Below are 27,747 nucleotides of genomic sequence, written 5' to 3' on the forward strand. Positions count from 1 at the left end.
AGTTGTAGGCTTTCTTTGCTTAAAAAGAGAATAAAACTCTTTCTGTAGAAATAATACTAAAGGACCTGAATACCAGAAAGCAGACAACAAAGACCCAGTCATGTTGAAAATGACAGACTGCTGATACACATTTAGTCGCTTTCTACAACTGTAGAAAAACATTCCACAAAGTTGATAGAAAATTATCTTTAGTTATTTTAATTTTCAGCTGCTGATATTCAGCTGCAGACACATTACACATTTTCTTAAGCTGAAGAGAACTAAGACAACTGCCCAAACCTTCCAGTATCCATTAAATCTTCTTAGGCCACCCAGAGATCTCCCTTGACAACACACTCATCATTCACTGACGCATCCTTGTAAACCACAAAGATGACATTCACACCTCAGCTCATCCATCTCCTCAGTACCAAGTGGAGAGTAGAGTGAAGCCCTACGAGTCAGGGTTTTTCTGGCTTAAAGATTAGAAAAAGTGGAGTTTCTACTCCAAGGCAGCCTATCAGTATGTGGTATGGGTGAGTGAGATGGATTAAAAGAGCTACGATGCTCAGCACTTCAATTTTGCTGTTATTCTCTCCAGGTATACTGTAAATCTGAAGTCTGTTTTAACAATACTGTGTGTCTGCAGGAAGTAAGGCCCTCAGAAATAAAAACCCTGCAAAAGCAGATTTCATCTCTAGGGAAGGCAGAATAAAGTGCTCCCCCGTGTGATTCAGCAACAAATCTGAATCCAAGATCTTCAGCATATCCCAGAGCTATTTCTGTAATTCTGGGGGTTGGTAAGCAGTAGTGTCAGCATCAGGAGGCAGCTAAGCCCAAAAATAATGGGTACCGTGGAACCACTCACAGGTTATTCATAGCCCACCACTCTAAACAGAATGTTGCTGCTTTTCCTGATGTTGCTGTGGGAACATCTGCCAGACAGGCTGTGAAGGAATGAACGTGGGTAGAGGAAGCCCCAGTCCCTGATCCAGACAGTCTTTCTTGGTACAAGAACCACTTACTGAGGTCTTTGTTGTTCACTCATCAAACACCATGAAGAGAATATTGACATACATTTGAACAACAGGTTCCGGTCACAATAATTCCGGTCAGACCCACAGCATTCAACACACAAGGTTTTTCTTTACTCAGCAAGGGGTGTGTTTAAGGGAAGGAAACATGAATGTAAACAGGATGAACACAGTCACTAACTACCTGAATCAGAAACTGTGGGTCACACCAGACAGTAACATTATTTTGGTAAATTTAATCTGTGTTTAGGTTAGCAATATGTTTCTGCAAATGCTAGGGCATCAAGAAAGAAGTTTTCACTCAAGACATGAAGGAGAATAATTCCATGCTTCTATCAGGAAATTTCATTAGCTTTATCAGTACCAGAGCATCATTTCATGTGGACAGATGACAATAAAACCACATTAAGACTGGAGACACACTGAGGTATGTGCACAAGTGACTCTATCAGTGCCGGATCTCCAGCCTATGCTTCGAGGAACCAGATCCCACCTGATCTGTGCGCATCTTGCTCCAGAATTATTTAGGGCACTAAGATAGATCTGATGCCATCTTGTTATGCAGCAAGCTGCTGCTTCTCACTCACTAGGGTGAATCCATTAACTCTTCAAATTAGACTCACAATGGCTTTACATGCATTGCTTCAAGAAAGCAGATGGCTTACTTTAGCACCACACACAGCCTTGTGACTTCTCATGTCAGCCATATGAACAAGGCTCTGACCATACTCTCATAGCCGGGCTTTTACAATCATGCTGTTACTACCAAATATTTAATAACTTTTAAGGACTCCAGTGCTGGAACTCTTGTCCTGACATTTTGTCTTGCAGATAGACCAAATATAGCACATCTGGAACTGATTGAGCCTTCTGGTGTGGCATAGATTTGCTGTTCCTGCCTCACAGCCATGCTGGAGAGCTGAGAGCACAACAGCACAACAGACGTTAAGCTCAGGGCTTAGCTTCACGTTCACAGGCACTATGAGACCACTCATGTAGTGGATAATCTCATCTTCATGTCACAGTGATCTGCAACAGCAATTTACCACAGTAGCAAAATCTCTACCCAGATGTTAAACCATTTGCTAGAACTAGCACATGGGATCATCCCTCAGTGTGGGTTGGAATTTCATCTTATAAGAAATAATTGTTGGAACCAAAGCTGCCTAAAAGCAAACAATCCTTCGATAGTCCATTTGCATAGCAACAGGGAAGTGCTGTAGGTAGAATGATTTTTCACTAAACAAAATAAACACTTTTCTGTCAAATCTACAAGATTTGTTTGCCTTTAACACAATAACAACAACAACAACAACAACAACAAACAAACAAACCAACAACTGTAACAAGAAGATAGAAACACACAACAACAGAAACCAAACAGAAAAGATGGTGGGAAGCGGCACTGATTTTTTTTCTGTCAAGAAAGGGAATCTTCCAGTATTTCAGATGCCATTTGGTCACCAAATGGCTATGGGATAGAGAATTTCATTGGAAATTCAGTGTTAAACGGAAGTCTTGTATCACACCCTATTGAATTGAAAAAAATGAAACTAAACACAAAAGTTTTAATTAGATGGATGAATGTCATGTGAGATTACAACTTTTCTGCTACACTTCCACTGAAACTAGCTGGCATAACCAGTAAAGCCCTATGACATATATTCTGAAATAATGAGAGGAGTTGCCTGGGTCCTTCCCAGGCTTTCAACTACACATGAAAATGGCATTCAGCATACAGTTATTACTGCCAAATCATTTGAAGGTCATTAAAGGTGCAGATTGAACTAAGCCTGGAGAGGAAAACATCACTCTCATTTTCAAGAAAGGGAGAAAAGAAGACCTGAGGTTGTGATCCTCGCATCTGTGACTGGAAAGATCATGAAGCAGATCCTTCTGGAAGTTACATTAAGGCATATGCAAGACAAAGAGGTGATCTGCGACAGGCAGCACAGCTTCATCAAGAGTAGATCATGCCTTATCAACTTGGTGGTATTCTACAGAGACATTGGTGGACAAAGAAAAGGCAACTGAAGTTGTCTACCTGTATTTCTACAAAACCTTTGATATGGTCCAACACCACATCCTCATCTGAATTGGAGACATGTCAGTACTCTTCAATATCATTATCAGTGACATAGGCAGTGGGATGGAGTACAGCCACAGCAGGTTTGCTGATGACACCAAGCTGAGTGGTACAGTTGACACAACAGAAAGAAGGGATGTCATCCAGAGGGACCTCAACAACCTTGAAAAGTGAGTCCATATGAACTTAATGAGATTCAACAAGGCTAAGTGCAAGGTGTTGCTCTTGAGTCAGGGAAATCCCAGATATGTGTACAGACTGAGAGCAGAACACGTGGAGAGCAGCCCTGTAGAGAAGGACTTGGAGGTCCTGGTGGAACAAAAGCTTGACCTCAGCAAACAGTGCTTGCATCCTGGAATCTATATCCTGGGCTGCATGAAAAGAGGGGTAGCCAGCAGGGAGAGGGAGTTGATCATCTCCCTCTACTCTGCCCTTGTGAGGCCTCATCTACAGTACACTGCATCTAGACCAGGAGCCTCCAGCATGAGAAAGATGTGGAGGTGTTGGAATGGGTCCAGAGGAGGGTAACAAAGATGATCAGAGGGCTGGAGCAGCTTTCCTGTGAGGGAAGGCTGAGAGAGTTGGGCTTTTTTAGCTTGGAGAAGAGAAGGCTCCAGGAAGATCTCGTTGCAGCCTTTCAGTACTTGAGGGGAATTTATAAACAGGAGGGAGACCAAATTTTTACATGGTCTGATAGCGATAAGAAAAAAAAGGGGGAAATAGCTTTAAACTAAAAGAGGAATTTTGATTAGGTATTAGGAAGAAATTCTTTACCCAGATGGTGGTGAGACACTGGCACAGGCAGCCCAGAGAAGCTATGGATGCCCCAAACCTGGAGGTGTTCAACGTCATGTTGGATAGAACCCTAGGCAGCCTGATCTGGTGGGTAGCAGCCCTTCCTACAGAAGGGGGTTGGAACTAAATGATCTTTAAGGTCCCTTCCAACCCAAGTTATCTTACGATTTTGTAATTCTATGATTTTGTGATTCTGTGTAATTAGAGAAACCAAAATAGCAGATAGAGGGCTGCTGCTTTCTTAAGATGAAAATATATTTTTCTAACAGAAAATCTTTTCTACTAGACTCTCTATGCTACTCTCCTCGTAAAGCAATTGGTCATAAACTAACAAGTAGCCAGCATCTAGTAACTCAAACATAGAGATATAAATACAGTAAAAGATCCATCTGTCATTCTTTATGGAAATGCAGACAAGCTGGACCTCTGAAAGAAAATGGTCATTAGATTCAAGGCTCAAGGCCACATGGGTCCATATTGATGCTATCACCAGAACAGCACCCATCCCTTTCCGAGTTTTGTTATCATTTTTGAATCGTATGAAGAAGAACAGTTAATCAGAGCAGTAATGAAGAATAAGTTATCCAGAATGGACCATTGGCTTTTACTGATTCTACACCAATTACCACATCAACTACTGAAACTTCAATTGTAGCTCACCAAAAACAAGTCGCTTTGGGGGATTTGGCTAGTTGTTGCCAAACAGATTTCTGGTGACACAATCAGCTAGGGAACTGTATGGACAACCAGCCTGAAATTCTCATGCTATAATAACAGCTTTCAGTGAATGAGATACGGAGTTTCTATGAAAGATGACACGAAGTCTCTCATTATTTACTCTTACACTGTTGTCAGGATCACCAGGGTCCTGACTGAAAATGAAAAGAGCTTGCTCTGATTACCTATAGGCCCTGAAGAGTCCAGTTTTACCTTGAATGGAGGCAACTATACTCCTACCAAGGAGTTTGGCTTAAATTTTGTGTAGAATAGGAAATACACACAAGGCCTGTGGGAGAACTTAAGAACTCAGAACATGGTGTTTGAAAAAAAATATTTCAACCCCATCTTTAAGAGTTAGAAACAAATTGCGGGATACTGTACAATATACATACATTCCAGTTATCTGAGGCATGTATGTATGAAGATACTGGAGTAAAGGCCAGAGTTAACTTCTGAGGCCAATCCTCCTCAGGAGTCCCTGTTGAGGAACACATTGTTCTTGAATCTGAAACTCCCAGTAAACTCTATGCCTTGCATTAGGATCATAGAACTGTGACTCACACACAACATCTTCTTGCCAGCCATGAGAGGATTTCCTTGGAACCACTGATGGCAAAGACTCAAGTGCATAAACATTTTAGCTATATCTTAATAAAGAGCTATTTGTTGTGGAGTTGGTGTTAACTTCTAGGTGTAAGTGAACATCTTCAGTTACCTGGAGATGCTATGTCCATCACTGTTGTGATATTTCTGACCCCAATCACTATCATATGTACTTCTCATGCACTGAACACTCAGGAATATGAAAAGAGGAGATTCAGGTACTATGACCACACATTTCTACACATATTCAAGGATAACTGAAGAATGGGAAGGTAAACTAAGAGCAACACTGCTAACATGGGGTGTAAGCATACCAATTCCGCTTTTAACTCTTCTTTCTTCCATCAGGAAAGATATTTGATTTCTTCCACACAACCAGTCTGGGACAGTGATCCTGACTTCCACAGCTCCACAAGGACTGTCTACAACAGCAAGATGACTTGGTACAGAAATATCCTTTTGTGAAAACTCCCAGTGTCCCTACTCACTGCAGGCATCACAGAGGGGTTTCATGGAACATGAACTGGATGAACTCAAGCAAGAAAATGCATTTCAGGAGTATGCTTACTGATCTCTAGTTGTAAATAAGCAGTAAACCCATGAAACAAGACTAGAGCTAGTGTGAAGCATGTCCCTTCGAGAATATGTAGCATCAGGTCTTCCACAACAGTAGTTTTGCTCTGAAGAGCTGTTTTAATTCATCTGCACTGCTTTACTAAAGTACTGCCACGGAACACCATCTAGAATGAGTGCTTACAAAAGTGTTCTGAAGAGGAAACAGAGAAGTAGAACACTGAGATCACAGTAGCTCGGTATGAAACAACTTTTACTGATTGTAGCAAGTATATGTTGCTTCATGCTCAGCTTCTTCCTGACAAACTCCTTCAGAGTGCTCAAAGAATGCAAAGAGGTAGCCAGGCTAGGTCCAGCCAGACCCTTAACCCAAATGCCAAGATGGTTAACTTCCCAGAAAAGTCATGATCTCAGAAAACTGAAATAGGCATAAAACATCTATGTTATAGCTGTCTTCTCTCAGGGGACACTAATGGTCATGATTGTTAGCAGTATTGGGATTATTGCACTGTGCAGATATAGCTTTTGTTTTGAGAATTCCTGCAGAGGAGCTACTACAGTCAAGAAGCCAAGTCAACAACCTGTAGGTGAACATACCCATTTCATAGAAATGAAGAAGCAAAATCAGACATACTTCCTTACTCCAAGGAGATAAGCCTGGCAAGCCAGATTTGTTTGAATGATACGGGAAAGAGAAGAGAAAAACCCACACAATCTACTCTTAATGTGAAAACATTTCAATCTAATTGATTGAAATGTTGCTAAACATTCTATGTAGAAAGACCTTACACCCAATAAGGGGCTCTTCTGAAGCTTTTATTCCTGTTCCATCTCAACAATGTTAAAAAAACTCAGTTTTTTATAGAAGAGTAATCAGTTCAGAACAGTTTGGGCACCAGGCCAGAACTGCTTGTTGACATCACACACACACACACTTTAAAACTGTACTGGAGACATATCAATACTCCCACTTCCTCTCTACTGCAAATGAGACGTGTTCAATGCCAGCCCTAGGTGTTAACGCAATTTGAGTATCAAATGCATAAAAAGAACGTGAAACTACAATTTGCCTTTTGAATACATGTTCTCATCTTTATTACCGAAAAAAAAAAAAATCCATTATTGTTGGAGATTCTCTGCATCTCCATCCACAGACACAGTACCAGTTTCTCTTAAGGAACCAACTGTGGGTGAGGCCTTTGGTCCAAACCAAGCATCACAGCAGGAGGGAGTATTTGCTTTTCATAATGTTAAATACATTAACTTAGAACGTATAGAAGTCAGAGGTTGAGAATTTTTATGAAAGAAAAATGGTTTAGAAAGTGGAGATTTACTTTAACTGAAGCAGTTTTTTTTAGTCTACCAAATCTAATTTTCCAAATGTACCCAAACTTGTTAATTAGCTTGGCTAATTAACTGTACACCACACACACACGACATCTTTAATACTTTATCCATTTGCCTTTCACATAACCTTTTTTATTTATTTATTTTGGACAACACAAAAAGAAACAAAACAACTCTTCGCCACTTATTTTTATTTACTTATGTCATCTTCTTCCTTGTATCCCTTTGTGTGCCAAGATTGGGCCTTAAAAAAGGGATTAAGTGAATGTAAAAGTAAAGTAGCTCAAGTTCTCTGGTCATTCAGGTAAAGGATGAGGTACAAATAGAAGTGAGTTAAACAAACCCAGTAAGCTCTAATCTTGACTTTAATCAATAAAATTGTGAGATGTCTTACTTTTTGCCTTGTTTCCTATGCAGACTGTTATATTTTTTTAATGTTACAAAACACTGACAGAAATCTAATAGGAATACCTACATAACACAGCAATAACTGTGCCCCCTTTGTAGTCTGCTAAGGTTACTTTGAAATCAAGGACTGCCTGTGAATGTGTTTGTTATTTCTAGAGTCAATATCGCACTTGGTTTCCCCTTATTCTCACTATCTACTCTGCTCTGCTTGCATTGACTAACTTTAGAAACTCCACCATTATCAAATATTTGCCTTGTGGTTCTCTTTCTTCAGATTCTTAATGAGCAAATACAGCTCTCAGTGCAGATTCCCATTCCCATCAGACCATTACTTGTTTTGCAAAATTAACTAATTATTTCTGAATCACATCACTATGTGAATTAAGTAAATAAAAAACTAAACAGGTTCATTTTTTACAATCTGCATTACATAGAAATTTCCAATTTTTTCAACTCAGTCATGTAAGAGTACAGTTCTCCACGTCAAATGCCACAGGCATATAATGGTTGTGAGCTCACAAAGTATGAAACTCCCAAATTTTAAACACAGCACCATTAACTATTCTAGCTCAGGACAAGTAAGGCTTTCATGATATTTTATCATGTACTAGAGTATCCTGAGTTGGAAGAGGCTCTTAAAGATCATCAGGTCCAACTCTTGTCTCCAAGGGATCACCCAAAATTCAAACCCTATTTCTGAGAGCACTGTCCAAACATTCCTTGAACTCTGCAGCTCAGGGCTGTGCTCAATTCCCTGGGGAGCCTGCTCCAGGGCTCCACTCTGATGAAGAACCTTTTCCTAATCTTTACATGACTCTCTGCTGATGGAGCTCCATGCCATTCCCTCAGGTCTTGTTGCTGTCATCAGAGAGCAGAGATCAGCACTGTCCTTCCACTCCCCTTGTGAGAAGCTGTGGGCAGTCATTAGGCCTCTCTTCAAGTCTTCTCTTCTCTGGGCTGAACAAACATCTTTGCAGCCCTCCTTTGGATGCTTTCTAATAATTTTACATCCTTCTTATGCTGTGGTACCCAAAGCTACACTCAGTGCTTGAGGTGAGGCTGCACCACACAGAGTGAGACAATCCCTTGCACCCCAGGCTACGTTTGGCCCTTTGGGCTGCCACTGCACACTGCTGACTCACATTCAACTTGCCATCAGCCAGAACCCAAACATCCCTTTCTGTGGGGCTGCTTTTCAGCATCTCATCTCCCAGTCTGCACATATATCCAGGGTTGTCCTGTCCCAGGTCTAGTACCCAGCACTTGCTCTTGTTAAACTTCACATGTTTGGTGATTGCTTAGCCCTCCAATTTGTCAGGATCTCTCTGCAAGGCTTCTAACATCAAGGGAGTCAATAGCTCTTCCTAATCCATCACTGTTCGCAAACTTATTTAACATAGCTTCAAGCTCTGTGTCCCAGCCATTTATGAAAACATTGAAGAGAACTGGCTCCCAAGTGAAGCCTTACAGAACCCCATCAGTGACTGGCCACTGGCCTGATATAACTCTTATTTAGAACCCTCTGAGTCCCAGCTGTCAGCCAATTGTTCACCCATTATATTATGTATTTGTCTATAAGTACTCTGGACATTTCCCCCAGAAAGATACTGTGACAAGCAGTATCAAAAGCTCCGCTGAAATCCAAAAAGATTACATCAACTGGCTTCCCTTGTTCAGCTAGGTAGGTAAACTTGTCATTAGAAGACTTTCTCTCTTGTGAATTTGTGTTATCTGTAATCAATAACTGCATTGTCTTTCAGTTTTTTCAATAACTCCCAGAATAATCTCCATAATTTTCCACGGCACTGAAGTGAGAGTGGATGACCTATAATTACCAGGGTCTGCTTTCTTGCCCTTCTGGAAAATTGTAACAACATTTTTCACCTTCCAGACTGGATCTCCCCAGATTTCTAACACCACTGAAAAATACTTGAGCAAAGTCTCAAGATGATATCAGCCAGCTCTTTATGTACTCTGGGATGAATCCCATCAGGTCTGGTAGACTTACAATGCATTCAGCTGTAGCAGCAAATCCAGCATAACATTAGAGCTGGCTGGGAGTTTATCATTACCACCGTCACATTCCTTCAACTCGGGGCTCTACTGGTCCCAGGGCTCATCATCATTGGTAAAGAGAGAGGTGAAGAAGGCATTAAATGTCTCTGTGTTGTCTATGTACCTATTTGTGAGGTGACCATCCTTAACAAGTAACTAATCACTGTTATCTCTGGTCCTCCTATGCTGAAAACATATGTAAAAAAAGTCCTTTTTGCTGTCCCCCGCAGTCATTTTTTTGTTCCCCATACTACTGGTCAACTTTAACTCTAAATAAGCTTTGGCTACACAAATTTAATCTCTACAGTGATGAACAGCACCTCTGTAGTATCCCAACATCACCCGACCATGTTTCCAGTGTCCAAAAAGTTACCACTGAGGTGTTTCAGGAATTTTATGGACCTGTTTATATCAACTGTGCAGTGCTCCCAGGTAACACCTAACAAATAGACATCACCCAGTAGCAGAAGGGTGGATGACCTAGAAATATTTCTTTATTCTATACAGAATAATTAATTAGTGTTGTCATCTAGGCTGGGTGGTGATAGCAGATGACCACAATGATATCTGCTTGCCTGCTTGTCTCGTAATACTTAGCCAGAGGGTCTCAATCATTTCATCACCAATTGTAAGCTTGATACAGCCAAGTCCTTCCATTACAAACAGTGCCACACACTGCCTCCCCTGCCCTGCCCATCCCTCACGAAAAGCCTATAACTGTTCAACATGACACATCAGTCACAGGACTCTTCTCACCAAGTCTTGCTTATAACAGCAATATTGTAGCTCTGGAACAGAGCTGAGGCTTCTAGTTCCTCTTGCCTATTCCTCATTCTGTATTAATTAGTGAAGAAAAATTTCAAATGTGCCCTAGTGTACTCAGCACCTTGTAGAGAAGACTGAAGGACCTTCAAACTTTGGTGTGTCATCCCACAGCTTATCACTGGCAAGCTTCATTTCATCTCTTTTCACTTTCAAGTCTAGTTCAAAGTTCATTCAATAAGCCCAGAAAAAAACATTTTTCATCTTTGAGAAAGGTGCATCCTGTCAAGTGCCACCAGGCTTTGTGTTGCCTTGCCTATGATAAAAAAATCCAAAATTTTGCTGTGAAACTGGCCTCAGAGCCACCTATTGATAAGCTCTGCTTGGATATTTCTTCCAATATCATTCCCATGCATCTGGAATGATAAACACTGTCTGCACTCCCAAACCTTTAGCCAATTGTCCCAAGAATTTGCAGTTTCTTTTGACTGCCCTTGATGTTTCTCTTGACCTCATCACAACTTCATTATTGCCTACATTAAAAACTAATAATGGGTAGTAACCTGGGGTCTGCATTAGGCTAAGACATTTTCTTGTAACATCTTTAATACAGGCCTCAGGGAGGCAGCAGACTTCCCCAAGAGGTAGGTCTGATCAGCATACTGGTACCTCTGTTCTCAGCCACCAATGACAATAATGTCTTCCTTTTTCTTAATGGAGACGGTTTTAATGCAGGCAGTAGGCTAACTTGCCCTTGGTGACTTCTCCAACATATATGGACAATCATTCACATCATTTTTTGACTGTTCTTCAAGTTCCTATTGCATCAGGGCACCCAGGAAAGAAAAGTTTAGCAGTGAGACTTCACAAAGATCTATTTAATTCCATTTTGATAAAATATTTTGCCATAGTCCTGGCTATGACCTCAGCATGATTTATAAACAATTAATTTTGTAAACTATACAGAAAGTTCTCTCACAGATCAGCATAATATCTCCTTCACACATCTTTTCTCCCCAAACCTCTTCTAAAGCAATCTTAGACTTGATGCTGAACTGAAAATCTCAGGGCTCCCGGGTAAATAAAAAATTAGGTGGAAAAGGATGAGTTGAAGCCTATGTAATTTCCTGCCAAAGAACTTCAGAATCAATGAGGAGAATCTGCTGACAGAAGCTGTAATTCACATTTGTTCTGGATTCTTTGGAGAGACTACTGACAAGGCCATCTAGCATTAGTAGCCACAGTGAGTTCTACAGTATGGATACCAGTATCCATACGATAGACTAACTCACTTCATACAAACTAGATGTAGATACAAAATTACATAGAGTTTAAAGACACAAAGGGAGAAGCAGTAATTTCTCTCTTCACCACCAAAGCCCCAGTCATTCCGACATCTGGTTATCCAAGAGGGGACCATCACAGTATCAAAGCTGAGTAGCCAGGAGTTATCCAGCTGTAACAATATCACAAACACAGCTAACAATGTTCTTGAGAAAATTACAACTCCTTCAACTGGATTAAAACCATCTTCCCTATACCTCAGCTTCTTGTAGCAGTCAGTAGAAAAACCCAAAACCCCATCTGGGCAACCTTGTATTCTGCTTTTGTGTAATTTCTTCATAACTGTGATTGCCTGCACCCTTACCCTCTGACCACCCCGACAAGTCCAGAGCTGGTCCCACTGGAAGGAACTGTCTTCAAACACGTTGATGCGAACAGCTTAGATATTCTACTTGGATTTTGCAGAGAGAGAAAAAAAAAAAAAAGTTTTTGTTTCAAACTGTTTCAAACAAAACAGCTGTCCCAGGAACAAATGTCAATAATCCTTGCAACTGCTTGTCAGTTTCTATTGAAATCCCACCAGTTTTCTTATTTCTTGATAGATGGGAGTAGCCAATTCTTTGGCTTTCTCTGCTCCAGCCTCTAAAACCTTTATCAGGTAGGTTTTGTCTTCCTGGAGTTTCTTGATTTCATTTCTGATGGGTGTAAATTTCTGAATAACTGACTCTGCTACCACCATTTTGTAGCGAGCAGTGTCAAGACCAATAGCTTGGTGCAGCACTTCCTCTATGCTAAGTCCTGTTACTGCAGCGTGAATGGACACCAGGTTGGAGACACCAGGGCGACTGGATGGGTCATAAGTCACCTCAGAGGTAAAGTCAGTCACAGCCTTTCGGAATTTCAGCACTATCTCCTCAGGGCTGTCCACTATGTTAACAGTAGCTAACTTCTGTGGGTCTGACTTAGACATCTTCACTGCTGGATCTCTGAGGGATTTTATTTTCTTTGTTGTACCTTAAAAAAAAAGAAAGTATTAATTATGCATACATACAGATAATTGTTTCTTATGACAATTGTTAAGAACATTTGGTAGCAGCATGTCAAAGCTCTGTCACTGCTTAAAAGGAGTGGTAAGCACAATTATCTACCCTTCTATTAGCCTTCTTCGTCCTTGTAAGTCATTTTTCTCTTCCCCTAACTAAATTAAAACTTAATTTTTTCCCTCCTCTCTACACAGAAACTTCTGTGGGGACACAGGAATTAGTTACCTTGAGAGCACAGAATACCATTAATGAAAGATTCTCTAATAGTGAGGAAACAGGTTAAATACATTGGCAAAAAGAAGCCTAGATGAGATAATTTCCTTATTTTAGGAAACTTTACCACCCAAATTTTCTTGTTAATTCTCCCAAATATCAATGAAGACAGCTAGTTTTCAGAAGTCCCTAACCAAATGATAACCAGCTTCATCACAGGGAAGACACTGTTTGGATAAAACAGGTTTATGTATTGTACAAACTACTAAGATAAACAAAATTGAATAATGACATTAACAGAACATTGCAAAGTCTTTCATTTGAATCAGTCCAAACTGTTTCAGTCTTTCACCAAGAAATATGATCCTTGGAATACACAAAAGTACCTCTGAAAGTACTCTCATCAAATGTTTTTTGATATCAAATAAATTCATCTCAATTCATCACATACTCTTCATTGACTGATTATGTATCTGCCTAAAGAACAATTCAGTTGACCATAGAAAGGGCTCTGTTCTGATACATCTTTTGGAGGAATCTATCACTTCCCTGTAAATTTGAAGGAGCCCAGGCAATGTAGCTGTCTACAGCTAACGAGTCTGGTCTGTCCATTTACCTAGAACAGTTCTTTGGTCTGTATGTACTTGCACACTTATGCTTCTCCTGAGGAAAGTGAAAAGTTCTCTTTTACAGTCTGAGCTTTTTATATCTTGGTATACAGCCTCACCAGTATCATGGGCTACATTCATCTCCTCTCTACAGTATTTATTATTTATCTGTTCAGTAGAAACTGCAGAGCTTGCTAAACTCAGTATTCTTCATGCCCACTTGAGGTCTAACTGGATCTAACACCATTTTTGTCACAGAGGCTTGAAAACTGAGAAAGGTTTATTACTGTCTGTCTTTTCTAAGGTGAGTGCTCCTTGCCCTTTTAGGGCCGAAGGTCTCTGCTGTGCATTCCTCTACATTACTTACAACAAAGATGCAATGCTTCTTTCTTGCCCAATTTTTCACGTTTCTTAACAAACACACCATTTGTGCCATCTGACTCCCCATCACCCCCCGGCCTATGACCTTGTAGCTCAAAAACGGTTGAGAAGATTTTACTTATAAGTCTCTCTGAGTCTCAGATCAAAAATGGAAAGTCTTAAGTCTGTAAGAGACCCTTACTGAAATATGCAAGTATAAATTAAACACAATTAAAAGATTTTCACGCACTGTAGCAATAATCCTACAAGCTGTTCAGAATGCTTGATGTTAATATCTACCACTCACACACTGCAGAATTCTGCTTGCTAGAGGTCTCTTGACGTATTCCTTATACACCTCCTGAAGTAGCAACGTGGAAAAGAGTATCTCCCTAAAAGCTCCAGAACTTGAACATCAGGGCTGACTGGCTGATCAGAGAGTAACTGTCCCCCTTGACTGGAATAATAGATGCTGAATACATTCCTCTACCAAGAATTTGTAATGCCTTATGTCCATTTCAGGAGTAAAATTTCACAGTCTCTTGTTTCTTTCTTGACACTTTTTCCTTTTCTACTCTTTTAGCATCAGTCTTCTCTTTTCCTGGTCCTTGAAATTATTTCCACAATATTTAAATTCATCTTCAGACTTGAAGTGTAATTTAGGGAAAAAAATAAACAACAAAAAACTACCAAGATTGGCTTACTTAAAATAGCTTTGGGCACAGGAAAGAATTCTCCATATTTCTTGTTAAAATGTTGTGCTATATCTTGGGCTAGTTCCAGGTGCAGGACTTGATCTTCTCCAACGGGGACATGTGTCGACCTTTTAATAAAAGACAGATACAGGAAACTCAGCAAAGCTCTCTAGTCCTGCTGAAGTGTTACTCAAGGCTCCTGCCATTACTAAGGGCCAGAGTGAGACGAATACTCAGCCAGCTAGGTAGAGGTGCTGTGTGGACAAAATCCCAAACTGATAGCTCATACTCATCACAGTATGAATGTGCTTTTTTGTGGTGAACTGAAGCACATCTCCAAGGGTAAAAATAACTTTTCACAAAAACATGTAAGGTAGAGATACCAATAAGGGCAAATAATTAAACTCAGCTCAAAGAAAGGTTTTGGTCCTATCTCCTGCTGTCTCCGTAGAGATCAAAGAGCATGTGTTAGATTGTTTGAACAAAGCAAGTAAGATCTGCCAGGCATTAAGACCAAACTTGCCTTGTCATGACTCAGCAAGATGTAACTATTGTTGAAAAGTTAGTATTGTGGATTTACCAATGGAAAAAGAGAGTCTCTTTCTCATGGTTCACAATTATATAAATATAATATGGGCTAGAATTTCCAGCCACGAATGCTATCTTTCCTAGATTAGGACTGTTGGGATCAAAGTATCATTTGATCTCCTGTACTGAGCTCTATAGCTCAAACACAGTCCTAGAGGAAAATACAATCTGCATTTGAGGACATGAGGAGGTGAAGATTCCATTACTTCCCCTGGTGTTTCTTTCCCACAGTTAATCATACTTGCTAAAAATATATGATTCTTTTAGATTAAGCTGACTTGAAGTTTTGCCAGCTTTTGATTACTCTCCCCTCCCTCCAAGCAGATTTTTCCTTCCTAATGCTTGTAGGGTATTCAGCTCTGAATCCTGGATATGTTCCAGTGTAAAGAAGTTCACTGTGCATCTTTTAAGTTCCCATAAAATTTTAGTTCAACATGGTACTTCTTCCTTTAAGCTCTAAATTACTGGGCAGACTTCCAGAAATCAATTTGTCCACCTTTATCCCTCATCAAATAGTCAGCAAGGCAAACAAAAAACAGTTACAGTAGCCAATAGGAAATCACAGTGGCCTACAACTAACAGAAATAAAATAAGGTACCATAATCAATATACTTTAAGGAGGTCAAAAGAAATGTTTCCATATGACAAAATGGTTCCATATTCACAAAGACTGTCACTAAACAGAAAACATATTGTTTTTATTAATGTCCTTGCAAGCTTCTTCGCCTTTTCCCTTGGTGCTTTTTTAAATATTTCTGTCCTGCTGCTATTTTTGTTCTGTTCTGTCACATATTTACCTTCTGTCCATTTTCCTTTTTCTTTGATCCTTGTTTCATCTGAATTCATATTGTTTTTCCCCTCCTCCTGCTCTTAATTCTTTTTTGTGACTACTCTTCCCATCCTGTGTTTCCACTTCTCCCTGATTCTTGTTCCCTATATTATGTTTTTACATTTAAACATTTCTTATTGAAGATACTATGTGAAATCTCTTCAAAGAGATATTGTTTCTCTTTCACTTCCTTGTTTTGTGCTCTGTTTGGACAACTTGCTGTTAATACACATAGTAGCAAACAAGCCACAGACTTCACTGAAAAATGATGAATCAAGTGATCTTAATAGATATAGAAGAGACATACATGGATGAATTCAATCACCCAAAGTAGGGTAATTTCCAAGAAATATGCCTACTTAAAATGCTGCTTTACAATCAAATAAGCCTCACTGTTTAAAAGATTATTTTAATGTTGAAATTCTTTCTTTTGCTTGCTTACCATTATTTTAGATAAATTTCACATGAATTACAAGTATCATGTACTAGTACTCCTACATTACTGTCTTCCCCTACTAATCATCACTGAGGATTACGTTTGTCTAGATATATGTTTTGAGGGTTAACAACTTTCAAATCTTGGTCACTCTGTCCTCATAGTTCTGTGTTACTTTGGTGTCCCAACAAGTATTCATAACTTCACTTCAGAAAATTTCACAGTACGTACACTTGGAATATAAAAATAACTTATACACAGTACATTACTCCTGATACTTAATGAGACAGTTTAGAACGTATCATGAAATACAACAGGGAACTAGATGCTCTATCAGCTGGGGTCTATATAGTTAGCTCGAATATCTCTACTTCACACTCAATGAAATAAAGTGTACTTACTTTTATTTTTAATAAAAAAAAAGTTATGTACAAACGTGTGTATATGAAATGTGTATCATTAAAATCAAGGTGTTGTAATTCCCTGAGAATTGCTCTGAGGCAATCTGCTTTTTCTGTTTACAGCCATGTGAGTTGCTTTTAACCCAGGCTAGATTTCAAACAGCCAATGGAGAGGGAAAAAGCTGTCATCCATTTCCAATCATCTGATCTAATCACACCCAGCTCCCCCACTTAGTAAGTTAGCATGTTGACCTGATGAATATTCACTTTAAGGCAGCTGAATAGGCATTGCCCATGGGCTCACATTCTGCCTCTTACTTGTACAGCAAAATATCTGCTGCTTGAAGAACAGGGTAAGTCAACAAACCGACATTTCCATCATTATTCTGGCCAGTACATTTCATCTGTTTGGAAAAGAAAAAAGAGAGAAATCAACCTCTTGGCTAACAATGTCAAAGTTTATGACTTTAGCTAATTAGAGCTCCAACTAATTTAAGTGTAGATTCAGCTGCTGCGCTCATTCACCATGTAACTCTAGAGAAAAGTGCGCTATACAGAATCTGTTTCTTGTGAATATATACATTTTGTTTTATATTCTATACTTATATATTTTCCTACACTGTTCTAATACAGTAAGAGGGAGAAGACATATGCTCATGCTCTCTTTCTGTTTGTAATCTTACTAACCAAAATGATTACAAACACAAAATGGTCAGGCTGGGTTATTATAGTGATAATCCCTGCCTCCAAAATTGTATTTTTGGCAGTAAGTTTTTGAAATGCTTCATAATCAAGATATAGAAAGGCATTAGCACTCGTATTTCACTGGCAAGTGATCAAGATACAGTGATCACAGTCACTGGGTCGTTGACATCTAGGAGGAGAATCCAGAACTGCAGAGGCAGGGTCCAGCACTGTCTCCTTTAGTTTACACTGTTGCCCTAGTCCATCCACTGCCCTCAAATCCTTTACCACCACAGGGTATGGAACACTTAAATCAAGATATTCTAGCTATACATAATTTAGTCTGTTCAAGGAACAATGTAACTATTTTTTAACAATAAAATCTGTCCTGTATAGTATTCCAGTTTTTCTCACCCTATCATACAGATTCTGTCTTCTCTCTATATCCCAAGTGCCGAGGCTCAGAGAATCTACTGTGCAAAGCCTAGCACCTGTAACACTTACCTACAGATTTGGAAAGTCAATCCAGTCAAAGTAGTATTTAAGAGCTTAATTTTAGAACCTTAGGTTTGAAAAGGTTGGCTTTAATTTATGCCATGCATTAACGCTGGTTGCTGTATTTAAGTTTTACTGTTTTTATTTAATTAAGAAGAAAAACAGGAAAAAAGAAAACATCTGGAGGTATTTAAGACTGCTCTGAACTCTGCAAGCCAAACTGCTCTTAAGGATTTTTTCCTCTTTTTTGATACTTCTCTCTCCCGCCTTTTATTTTTTTCTGCTTACTAAATGTCAAATAAAATCCAAGGAAATTACATGCACCTATGCAGTTGATGTGGTAATACTGATACAGTACCAAGATTAAGAAGAAGATGAAACTTATAAAAGCAAACAATCAAGGTTTATTAACTTTATAATTGAGGAAGTTTTTAATATTTTAATCCTATACTCCTCTCCCAACATATATTTCTTAGGTTGTTTCTTTGTCACCCCTTTCCACGAAATTTACAGAACAGCCACTTCCCTTTATGAACTCCTTAACCAGCATGGCTCAAAGCTTCCACTACAATATCTTGTAGTTTTATGCATTATTACACAAGTATCAAAATAACTCCAAACATTTTAAGAAAATCAGTTTAATAAAATGAACTGTACAATTCTTCCCATTTTGCTACAGCTACTGCAACTTTCCGCCCAAGAAGATCCATTTTCTTCTATACTGTTAGACTAGAGAATTCTTAACCCTAAACCAAGGACAATAAAGATCTATACAGGAAACAAGTATTTCAAGGACAACAACTGTATTGAATTCCCACACATTTTCTTTTAAATTACTAAACTGTTCATACCTTCCACTGGGGCAAACGTAGCAACCGTGGCACATTAGTTAAGCATCCAAGAATCCAAGCAAGTTCTGTGTGCTCAGGAACCTGAAAGCACAAAGTCACAACATATTTTAAACTTTTGCATTTTTATGTCTGTTTTCTCAAAACCAATACAGATAATATCTGAGATCAGAAAAGCATTTATTTGTGGAGGGTTGTTTTTTTTTTTGTTGTTCTTTTTGGTTTTATTTGTATAGTAAGGACAGCAATGATAACCTAACTGAAAGTTTTGGATGCAGCACAGACTGAGCAGCAGAGCAAGGCTCTTGATCCTGACAACTCACATTCTAAAAAAGAAATAAACTGCTTTAACAATAATAACGGAACTGAACTCACATAGAAACTAACTGGATGTTGGTCACTGTACCACAGCTTCCTCACATATTTAGATAACCAGAGTCTTTGCCTTTTACATTTCCAGAGCGAATTTACTGTAAAAGCCAACAGTCACCCAAGCTTCATTTCTTCTGCATCACAGTGTTGAGTGTACTTGTTTTCCTTACATGTCCTGGCCAGTCTCAGGAATGCCCTCTACCCACAGGCTCAGAAGCCCCATTTAAACTCAGACCTCAAAGTCCCTGACTGAACTATGCTACACTTCAGCATGTCTGACAGTATAATATCAGATAAGCAAGTACAACATGTAGGTCCAATTTGTGTGTATTTTTTCTCATTCTGGGCTCCCCAGTACAAAAAAGACAGGGGTCCCTTGGAAAGAGTCCAGCAGAGGACTACAAAGATGATAAAGGGTGTGGAACACCTCTCTTATGAGGAATGGCTGAGAGACCTGGGTCTGTTCAGCCTTGAAAAAAGAAGACTCAGAGGGGATCTGATCCACGTCTATAAATATTTAAGGTGCAGGAGGCAAAGGGATGAGGCTGGACTCTTCTCAGCAGTGTGTGACAACAGGACAAGGAGAAATGGCCACAAACTGAAACATAGGAAGTTCCGCACAAATGTGCATAAGAACTTCTTCATAGTGACAGTACAGAGCACTGGCACAGCTGCACAGAGAGGTGGTGGAGTCTCCTTCTCTGGAGACGTTCAAGACCCACCTGGACGCCTACTTGTGCAACCTGGGCTAGGGAGCTGCTCTGGCAGGGGGTTGGACTCGATCTCTAGAGGTCCCTTCCAACCCCTACAATTCAGTGATACACCATTCAGCTTCTCCAATATTCATTTCAAGGCTAGTGAAACAGGCGAGCATTGCTGATGTATACTCTGTTTTTTAATTTCCTTTTAGCCCTTTTGTTCTGTTACTAATTAGCTATATGCGATATAATCATCAAAAGAACAAGGTGGTCTACATTCTGCACCTTCACTTACACGTTCTATTCCCTCCTTTCAGTACTGACAGGTTTGGATGTTTAAGAGCATGATAACTGCCTCAAAAATTCAAATCGTTACGCTTGCTCCAGATGGAAGGTAGTAAGAAGTGTTTGTTAACAAGTAAAAATTAGCATTATTAATGGCAATTCCTTTGTTGTCACATCTTATATTTAGTCATTTCCTGGCTAACAGTCATTAGACTGTTTTGGTTGTTAGTGTTGCATAAAGGAATCTAACATCAAGACAAAAGCTCACTGATTTTTTATATTTTATACCTTTTCCCATGCCTGTATGACTTGCTATTTTCTGTGCACAAGATGAAGTGCATCAAGATGCACCAAACGTGTATTTTGCAAAGAAGTAAACTGTGCTGAATTGGAAATACTAACCTCCAACCTCTACTTAGTTTAGAACAAATCACCATCTGGTTCAAAGTGGTTTCTCATTCCTTTCTTCTAGTCACGGACAGAGAGGAGATGGTGCTCTGTTGTACTTGTGTTGACAAGGACTCCCTTTAAAAACTATGCAGTCATTGATCCTTTCCTGGCAGTTGTTGCATCCACAGCCAAGACTGCATGTGTGTTTCATTGCATTAGTGGCTTTGACATTACACCAGTTACCAAAAAACCAAGTGATCTAAACAGCATTTATTCAGTCAAATCTGCAGTTCTGTGCTCAACCAAGTCATATTCACTTCTATCTTTAAACACAACACAGTTCCTTCCTAAGCAAGGATAGAAGCGTGCTGATTACTGTGAAGAAAAAGACTAATAAAAAGGGGAGAAAACACAAATGAGCGTTCAGCAGGGTAAAGATTTCAGCTGAAAAAAAAATTCAGTACTGAAGCCTAATGGCCTAACATTCATCACCCAAATTGCAGTAACCGAATGTGTGTCAGTCTGCGAATTAAGGGGTACTAGGCTTAAACAACAAATCATTTGTCAGGCTAAATCATGGTTTAAGCTACTGTGTTTTACTTGGCAAGGGGGGCAGGTAATTGGTGCATTTGGTCAGTCACTGTGCATCAGTTTAAATATGGCTACCCAACCTACAGTACTATACCAATTTGATATGGACAACTCTGTACACCAAGAAACAGGAAGAAGAGAATATGTATAAACAAGTAAATTTAAGGCCCAGTTAACCCTTTCTTTCTGGTACTAAGTAATAGCAATGCGTCACGATTATAACAAACCACTTTTTTGGGCTCAGTTAGTTGCTTGCTGCTCTCCTAATTCAATTTAAAATTCTGAGTGAAGGTCTTCATTAAGGAAGTTCTGCACAAATGTGCATGGGTTCTTCACAGTGAGGGTGACGGAGCACTGAAGTCTTGCATAGTGACAAAATGACTCCTCTGTCCCATTTTCAATATCCTTTCCAATATTATGATGACATATTTCTGGCCTTTTTGAGCAATACCTACAATGAGTCAATGATTTCAGAGAATTCTAAGACTTTACTGAGTTGACTCAGCTGAATAATAAAGGTTTACAATACTTTTAGCTAAATGTTTTACTTTGCATTCTACCACTAATGCACTCATCTAATCTTGTTTTATGAATTCTTTTGGTATTGCTTTCCCTTGCCTCAACATCTGACTACTCAAAAGAGCTTAGCATTGTCCACAAACCATTGTGTTCTTTATTAGTGATGCTACTGTTTAATATCTTGACGACACAAATGAACATGTTGACCTAGAGCTGTGCCCAGCATGAAATCCTGACTGTCACCTCAAAAAAACTGATCACTGTACATGACTGGGCTTCCAACTCTTCAGCCAGCTGCAGGTCTAATGAAGAACATTTCCTCAAATGCCATCTTTTTTCTTTTTCTTTTTCCTGATTTTGGAAAGGTTTTCCACTTCTGAAGCTCTAACCTTTCCTTATGATTGAAGCCATGGAAAAAGACTTTCTGGATCACTGTTTTTGCAGGTGTCATATATTTAATACTGTTCTAATGAATATATATATATAAATATATTTTTAAATACCACTTCTAGGATGGTTGTAGCTTTTCTGCTTTTTGTGTATTTTTGACAACTGGTCTTCATTGTCACATATCTCTTTTTCTTAGAATTGAACATTCATGCACTTTATTTTGCCTGGTCTCTCCAACTACAATGCTAAACACAACTGCAATTACATTGCTAGTACTGAGAGGACTCCACTAAAACATCCTGAACTATGCAGGTGCTCTCCATTACCCAAAATCAAATCTAGAATGGCACCTTTTCTCATGGATTTTAAAACCAGGAAGCACAATTTATTGCATGCATTTAGTCCTTCATTTATTCTTTTCCTCACAGAGCTAACTACTTCGCATTTTGTAGTTTTCAGAAAAAAGGCTTAACCAGATCCATATGGTGAATGCTACTTTTTATACAGCCCAAATCATACCCACTGTTTTCCTCAGTAAATACATTATTTCTACTCTTTTTCTGTTCAGTACTCTCACCCACTTTACTGCAGCTTTCTTTCCTAATCCTCTACAAGTCTGTAAAACCCATCAACATTTCTCAAAGGGTCGAGATGGTCATCTCTCTGCTATTACCAGCAACACATGTCCTCCTTCAATTTCCATTGCAACAAGCATCCTCCATATTCTGGCTTACTAATCACTAATCAAACAGTTATTTCTAGAAAAAAATGACTAACATCCCCTTCTCGTGGCCAAACAAACCTCAATCTGCAAAGTTGTTTTGTAATTCTTTTTTAATTTTTGTTACTCTTTGAAAGTGAACTTATTTAACAAAGGTTACCACTTACGAGTGATATTGTGAAAGTACTATAAGGTACAGACTCCTCTGTTTCTGCATTTGGCTGACTGTCCTCCTCTTTTTTCTTTACAAATAGATTCTTAATTGTTTGCGTGTGCAGTCATTTGACATTATTAAGATTGGATGACAACTTATGCTTGGATCATCTCTGGGGTGTTATATGCTGAAGTGCAACCTCAGGGCTTCTCCCCACAGATGCATTACTTAGCCCTTGATCCCAGCTATTCCCTACCAAGTTACTTCTGCTATTCCCTGGCCACACCTAGAGTTAATGATATATACAGGGAAAATCAATAACTGCTTTGAGTCCAAGTAATTCTAGATTTTTTTTTCCACATTCTGAGACATACAGCTGAGGAAAACAGCAAGCAATGAGACTCATGAACAATAAGAGAGGACAAGGCATAGATACTACAATCAGATCTGAAAGAAGGCAAATTAGTGACACTGGAACTGATGAATATTGTAGAAAGTTGTGCGTGCCTTTCTGCAAACAGAGATTCGTTGTTTCATTTTGAAAACAGATTTCCTTCAGTCTCAACCTCTGTCCTTCTTTGTAAGGGACTTCAAAGGTGCTGCATATCTGTTATGTTGCAACAGTTTAACTTCATTAAAAGCTATACTTGAAATTGGCACAGGGCTTCAAAGACCTGTTTTTGACAGTGCAGAAGACAAACAAACAGGTCTGGGGAGGTAATCTGGATATCTGTGTACTAGAAGAAGTGTGGACAGAGGACAGAACATGACCTAAACTTCAAAAGAAAGGAAACATTTTAAGGATTTTTATCACTCATCACTCCGTGGCATACCAGTTAGTGCTCCCAAAAAATTAAAGAGGTCTTTCATAAGGAAGAGCTCCCTACATTTGTTTTTTTAGAATAAGAGATAAGATTTTATTAATGCCTAACATTGTGAGCAGTATGTTCAAGATACTTGGTAATGCACCTTAATATTGTACAGTTAAGGAGAATAACGGAGCCACAGAAAAGACAAATTAGGCTGCTCTGGAATCAAAGGCACACAGTAACTGAAGCACCCACTGAGAAACTTACATGATAGAAAATGTGACATAGCATCCTGAATTCCTGTTCAAAAAAATAACTGCAGGGTGGAATAAATTCACATTTAGAAAGGCAATGTCTGTCTTAGAGAACATAAACTAAGCAATATATCAAATAGTGGAGGAGGGGTGATTAGCTATTATTGGTAAATCAATTAGTTGTCGCAGTTTTCACTACTACTTTCGACCAATTCAGTAACTTACCCTCATTTATATTTGCTTAAAATTGATGTAAGTAAGATCTGGTTATCCTTTCCCAAAAACCTCACTAAGAATATCCCTGCTGGAGTCAGACAGTTATAAAATCAGATAGAAAACAATCACTTGGCTCATAAAATCTTGTTCCTGACTTTGTTTCTAAAAATAAATTGGTTTGCTAATGAACGTTTTCCTAGTTGAACCAACAATGCTATCTAATCAGTCTGTAATCAGTTTGGTGCGTCTAGAAAATTGGTGGAGACAAGAATGTATAAAAAGCTACATTACAGCATGAGATAAACCAGGTAAACTAAGGTAGAGTTAGAAGGAGGAAAAATAAAACAAAAACAAAACAAAAACACTCAACTATGATTTCTTCACACTGAGCTTTAGATATTTCTAGCCCAGTCCTATACAGGAGAAAACAGAGGAATGAGAGAAGGAGAATCATTTTCTAAATTAGTTACATACTTCCTCTTACGACAGGAAGTTTTCAATGGATTATGCTAAACTAAATGGACTTTAATGAATTTATAAGCCATGATGCAATGGAAGCTTTTAAGCCTCTCTGAAAATTGGACAAGAATATCCTGAATCCATTCAAACCCTGCCCACAATACAAAGCAGATGGATGTTTCTGGAAAATAATAGCAGCACAACAGCACACACATTTAAACTGTCGTATTTTGGCTTTTAGAGTTGAGGCTAAGACAAATTGGCAAATTCCCACCTCCCATAGTTACTGCTTCAATTTGCTTGCACATTGTAAGAATACTCAGTTTATTACACTCAAAAAATAAATCACTCTGTCCAAAAGGCTGAAAACTGCAATTTTCCACCCAGAAAATGAATGTTATGTTGTCCAGAAACTCACAGAACTTCTCAGAGAAGCATTAGGGCAGCATATCAACTTCTGCTTGCCGAATCAACTCTGATGGAATTTTAGTTTCCTTTGGGATATTTAGCATGTGTTGATGAGGATAGGTAGGTGGACAGGAAGAACAGCCTGAGACCACATTAAAGCAACAGCAGTTTCTAAAATTGTTTTGACTGTGAAGCAGATGAGATACAAGATGGTTATGGGTAAGAACTGAAATGTGTATTGTATCCACCAGGAATCAGAGTAAATGGGTTATACCATACAAGCTTTCCATGTGTGCAGATTGCTTACTACCACCTTTTCTTCCCCTCACAGTGCTTTTTGTTTTTAATAAAACACTCTATGTTTTATGAAAGAAGACTGTCACAGCTTTTATCAGTTATGGTACAATTTAAGGAATAAATTACTTCTTTTTTATAGTATTCTTGGGATATGTTGCATAAGTCATTACTCTGTTACTTCTCTTTCATGCCTGGTAGGCAAAGGCAGCCACTCAGTACGTATCCTGACATCGTTTTCTTCAAGAGGAAAGAGGGTTTCACACATCTGGCAGCTGTACTCCAAATCAAAATTTGTAATTTTGAAATATACAATTTATTTTAATTTTTACAGAAATTGTCACTCTTCCATGACTTGTCTTCCCACATGAGAAAATGTAATTAAAAAAAAAAACTTTAATGAAGGAGCTTTGCTCACTGGGAGGCCATTCTAGTGTTCAGCACCATTGTGTCTTCTTCAGACATTACATCTAGATGTGTTTGCTTATAATCCTTCACAGATAGCACAGTTCCAAACACTGCCCTAAATATTAATCACCAACTTTATAGCTTCAAAATACTTCCAAGTTCTCATCACCTCTTCATTCTAGCCATTACTTCCAAACTTGCATCAAATTTGTGTAAGGTGTGGAGGCATTAGGTGAACAGCTATGTGTGTACATGCACAAATATTCAAACAGCTGTACAGTTTCTGTTCATGTGTGTCATGAAAAACAATAAGTTACGAACGGTAGATCCTGAAGCATACAGAGCTAATTTTCATCACACTAGCACTTTGCATGTGGAGATAACTGAGCTGTACACGTGACAAACAAGAACAGATGCTATACGCCTTCAAAATAATATAAAAATCAGCTGATGGTTCTTCTTACTTGCAAGACATGGACATCACAGAAATCAGTTCTGGGACTCTTGTACCCTCGCCATAGCAACACTTTTTGGACCTACTGTAAAATTGAGAGCTCTCTCATCTCATAACTTTTTTTCCCCACATAAGTCAATTTGTGTTTAATACTGTTCAGCCTTTTACCTCCTGCTTGGTCTGGAAACAATGGTAAAATATGGGAGAACTTTAGAGGTATTTCAGATAGCTCTGGATTAGAGATTTGATCTGAATAAACTATGCTGTAAATAAAAGGCTACTGGCAGTGAAACCCTTACCAAATGCACAAGCTTTTGGAGATGCAAAATAATCAATATTTTTTTCACATATGGCAAACATATTCAAGGGAAGCAACAAAAGAAGCAAGAGAAAGAACAGAAAGTAAACTAAGACAAAAAACCCTCTTCAGCAGCTCTAGACCATTCTTGCCCAGTTTGATCCAGAGAACACAAAAGGACGCAGGATCATTTGCAACTGTAACTGTATGACCAATTCCCTTAATAGGAGCTTGCCTGTACCAGCATATTTTTGCAGTTCAAGAATTTAATTCTGCTCTTAATGCAAACAAATAAGGGCACTTCCAGTCATTACTTGTAGCTGGTTTTAGTGATTAAAACCAAGTCTGCATTTCATAATCACATAATTGTATAGTGCTTATTGAAAAATGAACTGAAGTAACTGTCTTAATCAGAAGTGACTGTGGTAGCACTTTGTGGTCTACTGAAGTGCAATGAATTTTTGTTACCTGATAAAACAGAAAACACAACAAGAATTGTAGCTTGCTAATATACTGAGAACTCTCTTTATGATACTGAATTGAACTGATACAACAGAAAGCCACACTACCAATCACCAAACATGTTAAGCAGCTCTCTATTTGCAGACGGATTTTTCTTCAATTTTTTTGCTGTCATCTGAAAGCACAGCAAAGACAGTATCCAGCCAGTTCTGGTTACTTTGTTTTTACACCTAGGCCGAATGTTTGTAAACAAAATTGGGTCTTTTTTAGACCACCTTTAGGGACTGCGATAGTGGCTGAAAAGGAGAGAACTTTTTTTTTTTTTGAAGTAATTACCAATCAAAAAATCAAGCAATAAACTCCTTTAATTAGCAGTAGCTCCAATCTATCTCACAACTTTGGGTGGCAGAACAAACATTTTAATACTATGTCACTCCGTAACTTACTATTTCTTTATCACACTAACGTAATTATCACATTAGCAAGGTTCCTGTCTCCTTTCCTCGCATCAGCAGCTACATGCAGATATTCCTTTTAATTGCTTCCAGAGACATGTCTGGTTGTCTTAATGCAATTGTAACAGGCCAAAGTGCATCTCTGTACGTACCTGACCCCCACATGCAGTTTGAATTGACTTGTTTTTGGGAAGGCAACTTCACTGCAGCCTGAACCTTACAGAATGGTCTGGATTCACAAACAACTTGTCATAGTCTTGTCTC

At 38.8% G+C, this 27,747-nt stretch overlaps 1 protein-coding gene across 1 annotated transcript in view; it reads right to left on the minus strand.

The window, feature by feature from the left end:
* Window positions 1–11,933: 11,933 nt before the first annotated feature.
* Window positions 11,934–27,747, minus strand: part of WARS2 (tryptophanyl tRNA synthetase 2, mitochondrial) — a 38,544-nt gene continuing 22,730 nt past the window's right edge. The window contains 4 exon segments of the mRNA XM_065742221.1: window positions 11,934–12,660; window positions 14,575–14,693; window positions 17,138–17,223; window positions 18,850–18,930. Of these exon segments, the coding sequence (XP_065598293.1) occupies window positions 12,212–12,660; window positions 14,575–14,693; window positions 17,138–17,223; window positions 18,850–18,930 (735 nt within the window). The 3' untranslated portion in view covers window positions 11,934–12,211.

Source organism: Cyrtonyx montezumae, unplaced genomic scaffold (assembly GCF_038088225.1).
Source record: "Cyrtonyx montezumae isolate F1298 unplaced genomic scaffold, pur_monq_1.0 scaffold_3, whole genome shotgun sequence".
NCBI lineage: Eukaryota > Metazoa > Chordata > Aves > Galliformes > Odontophoridae > Cyrtonyx > Cyrtonyx montezumae.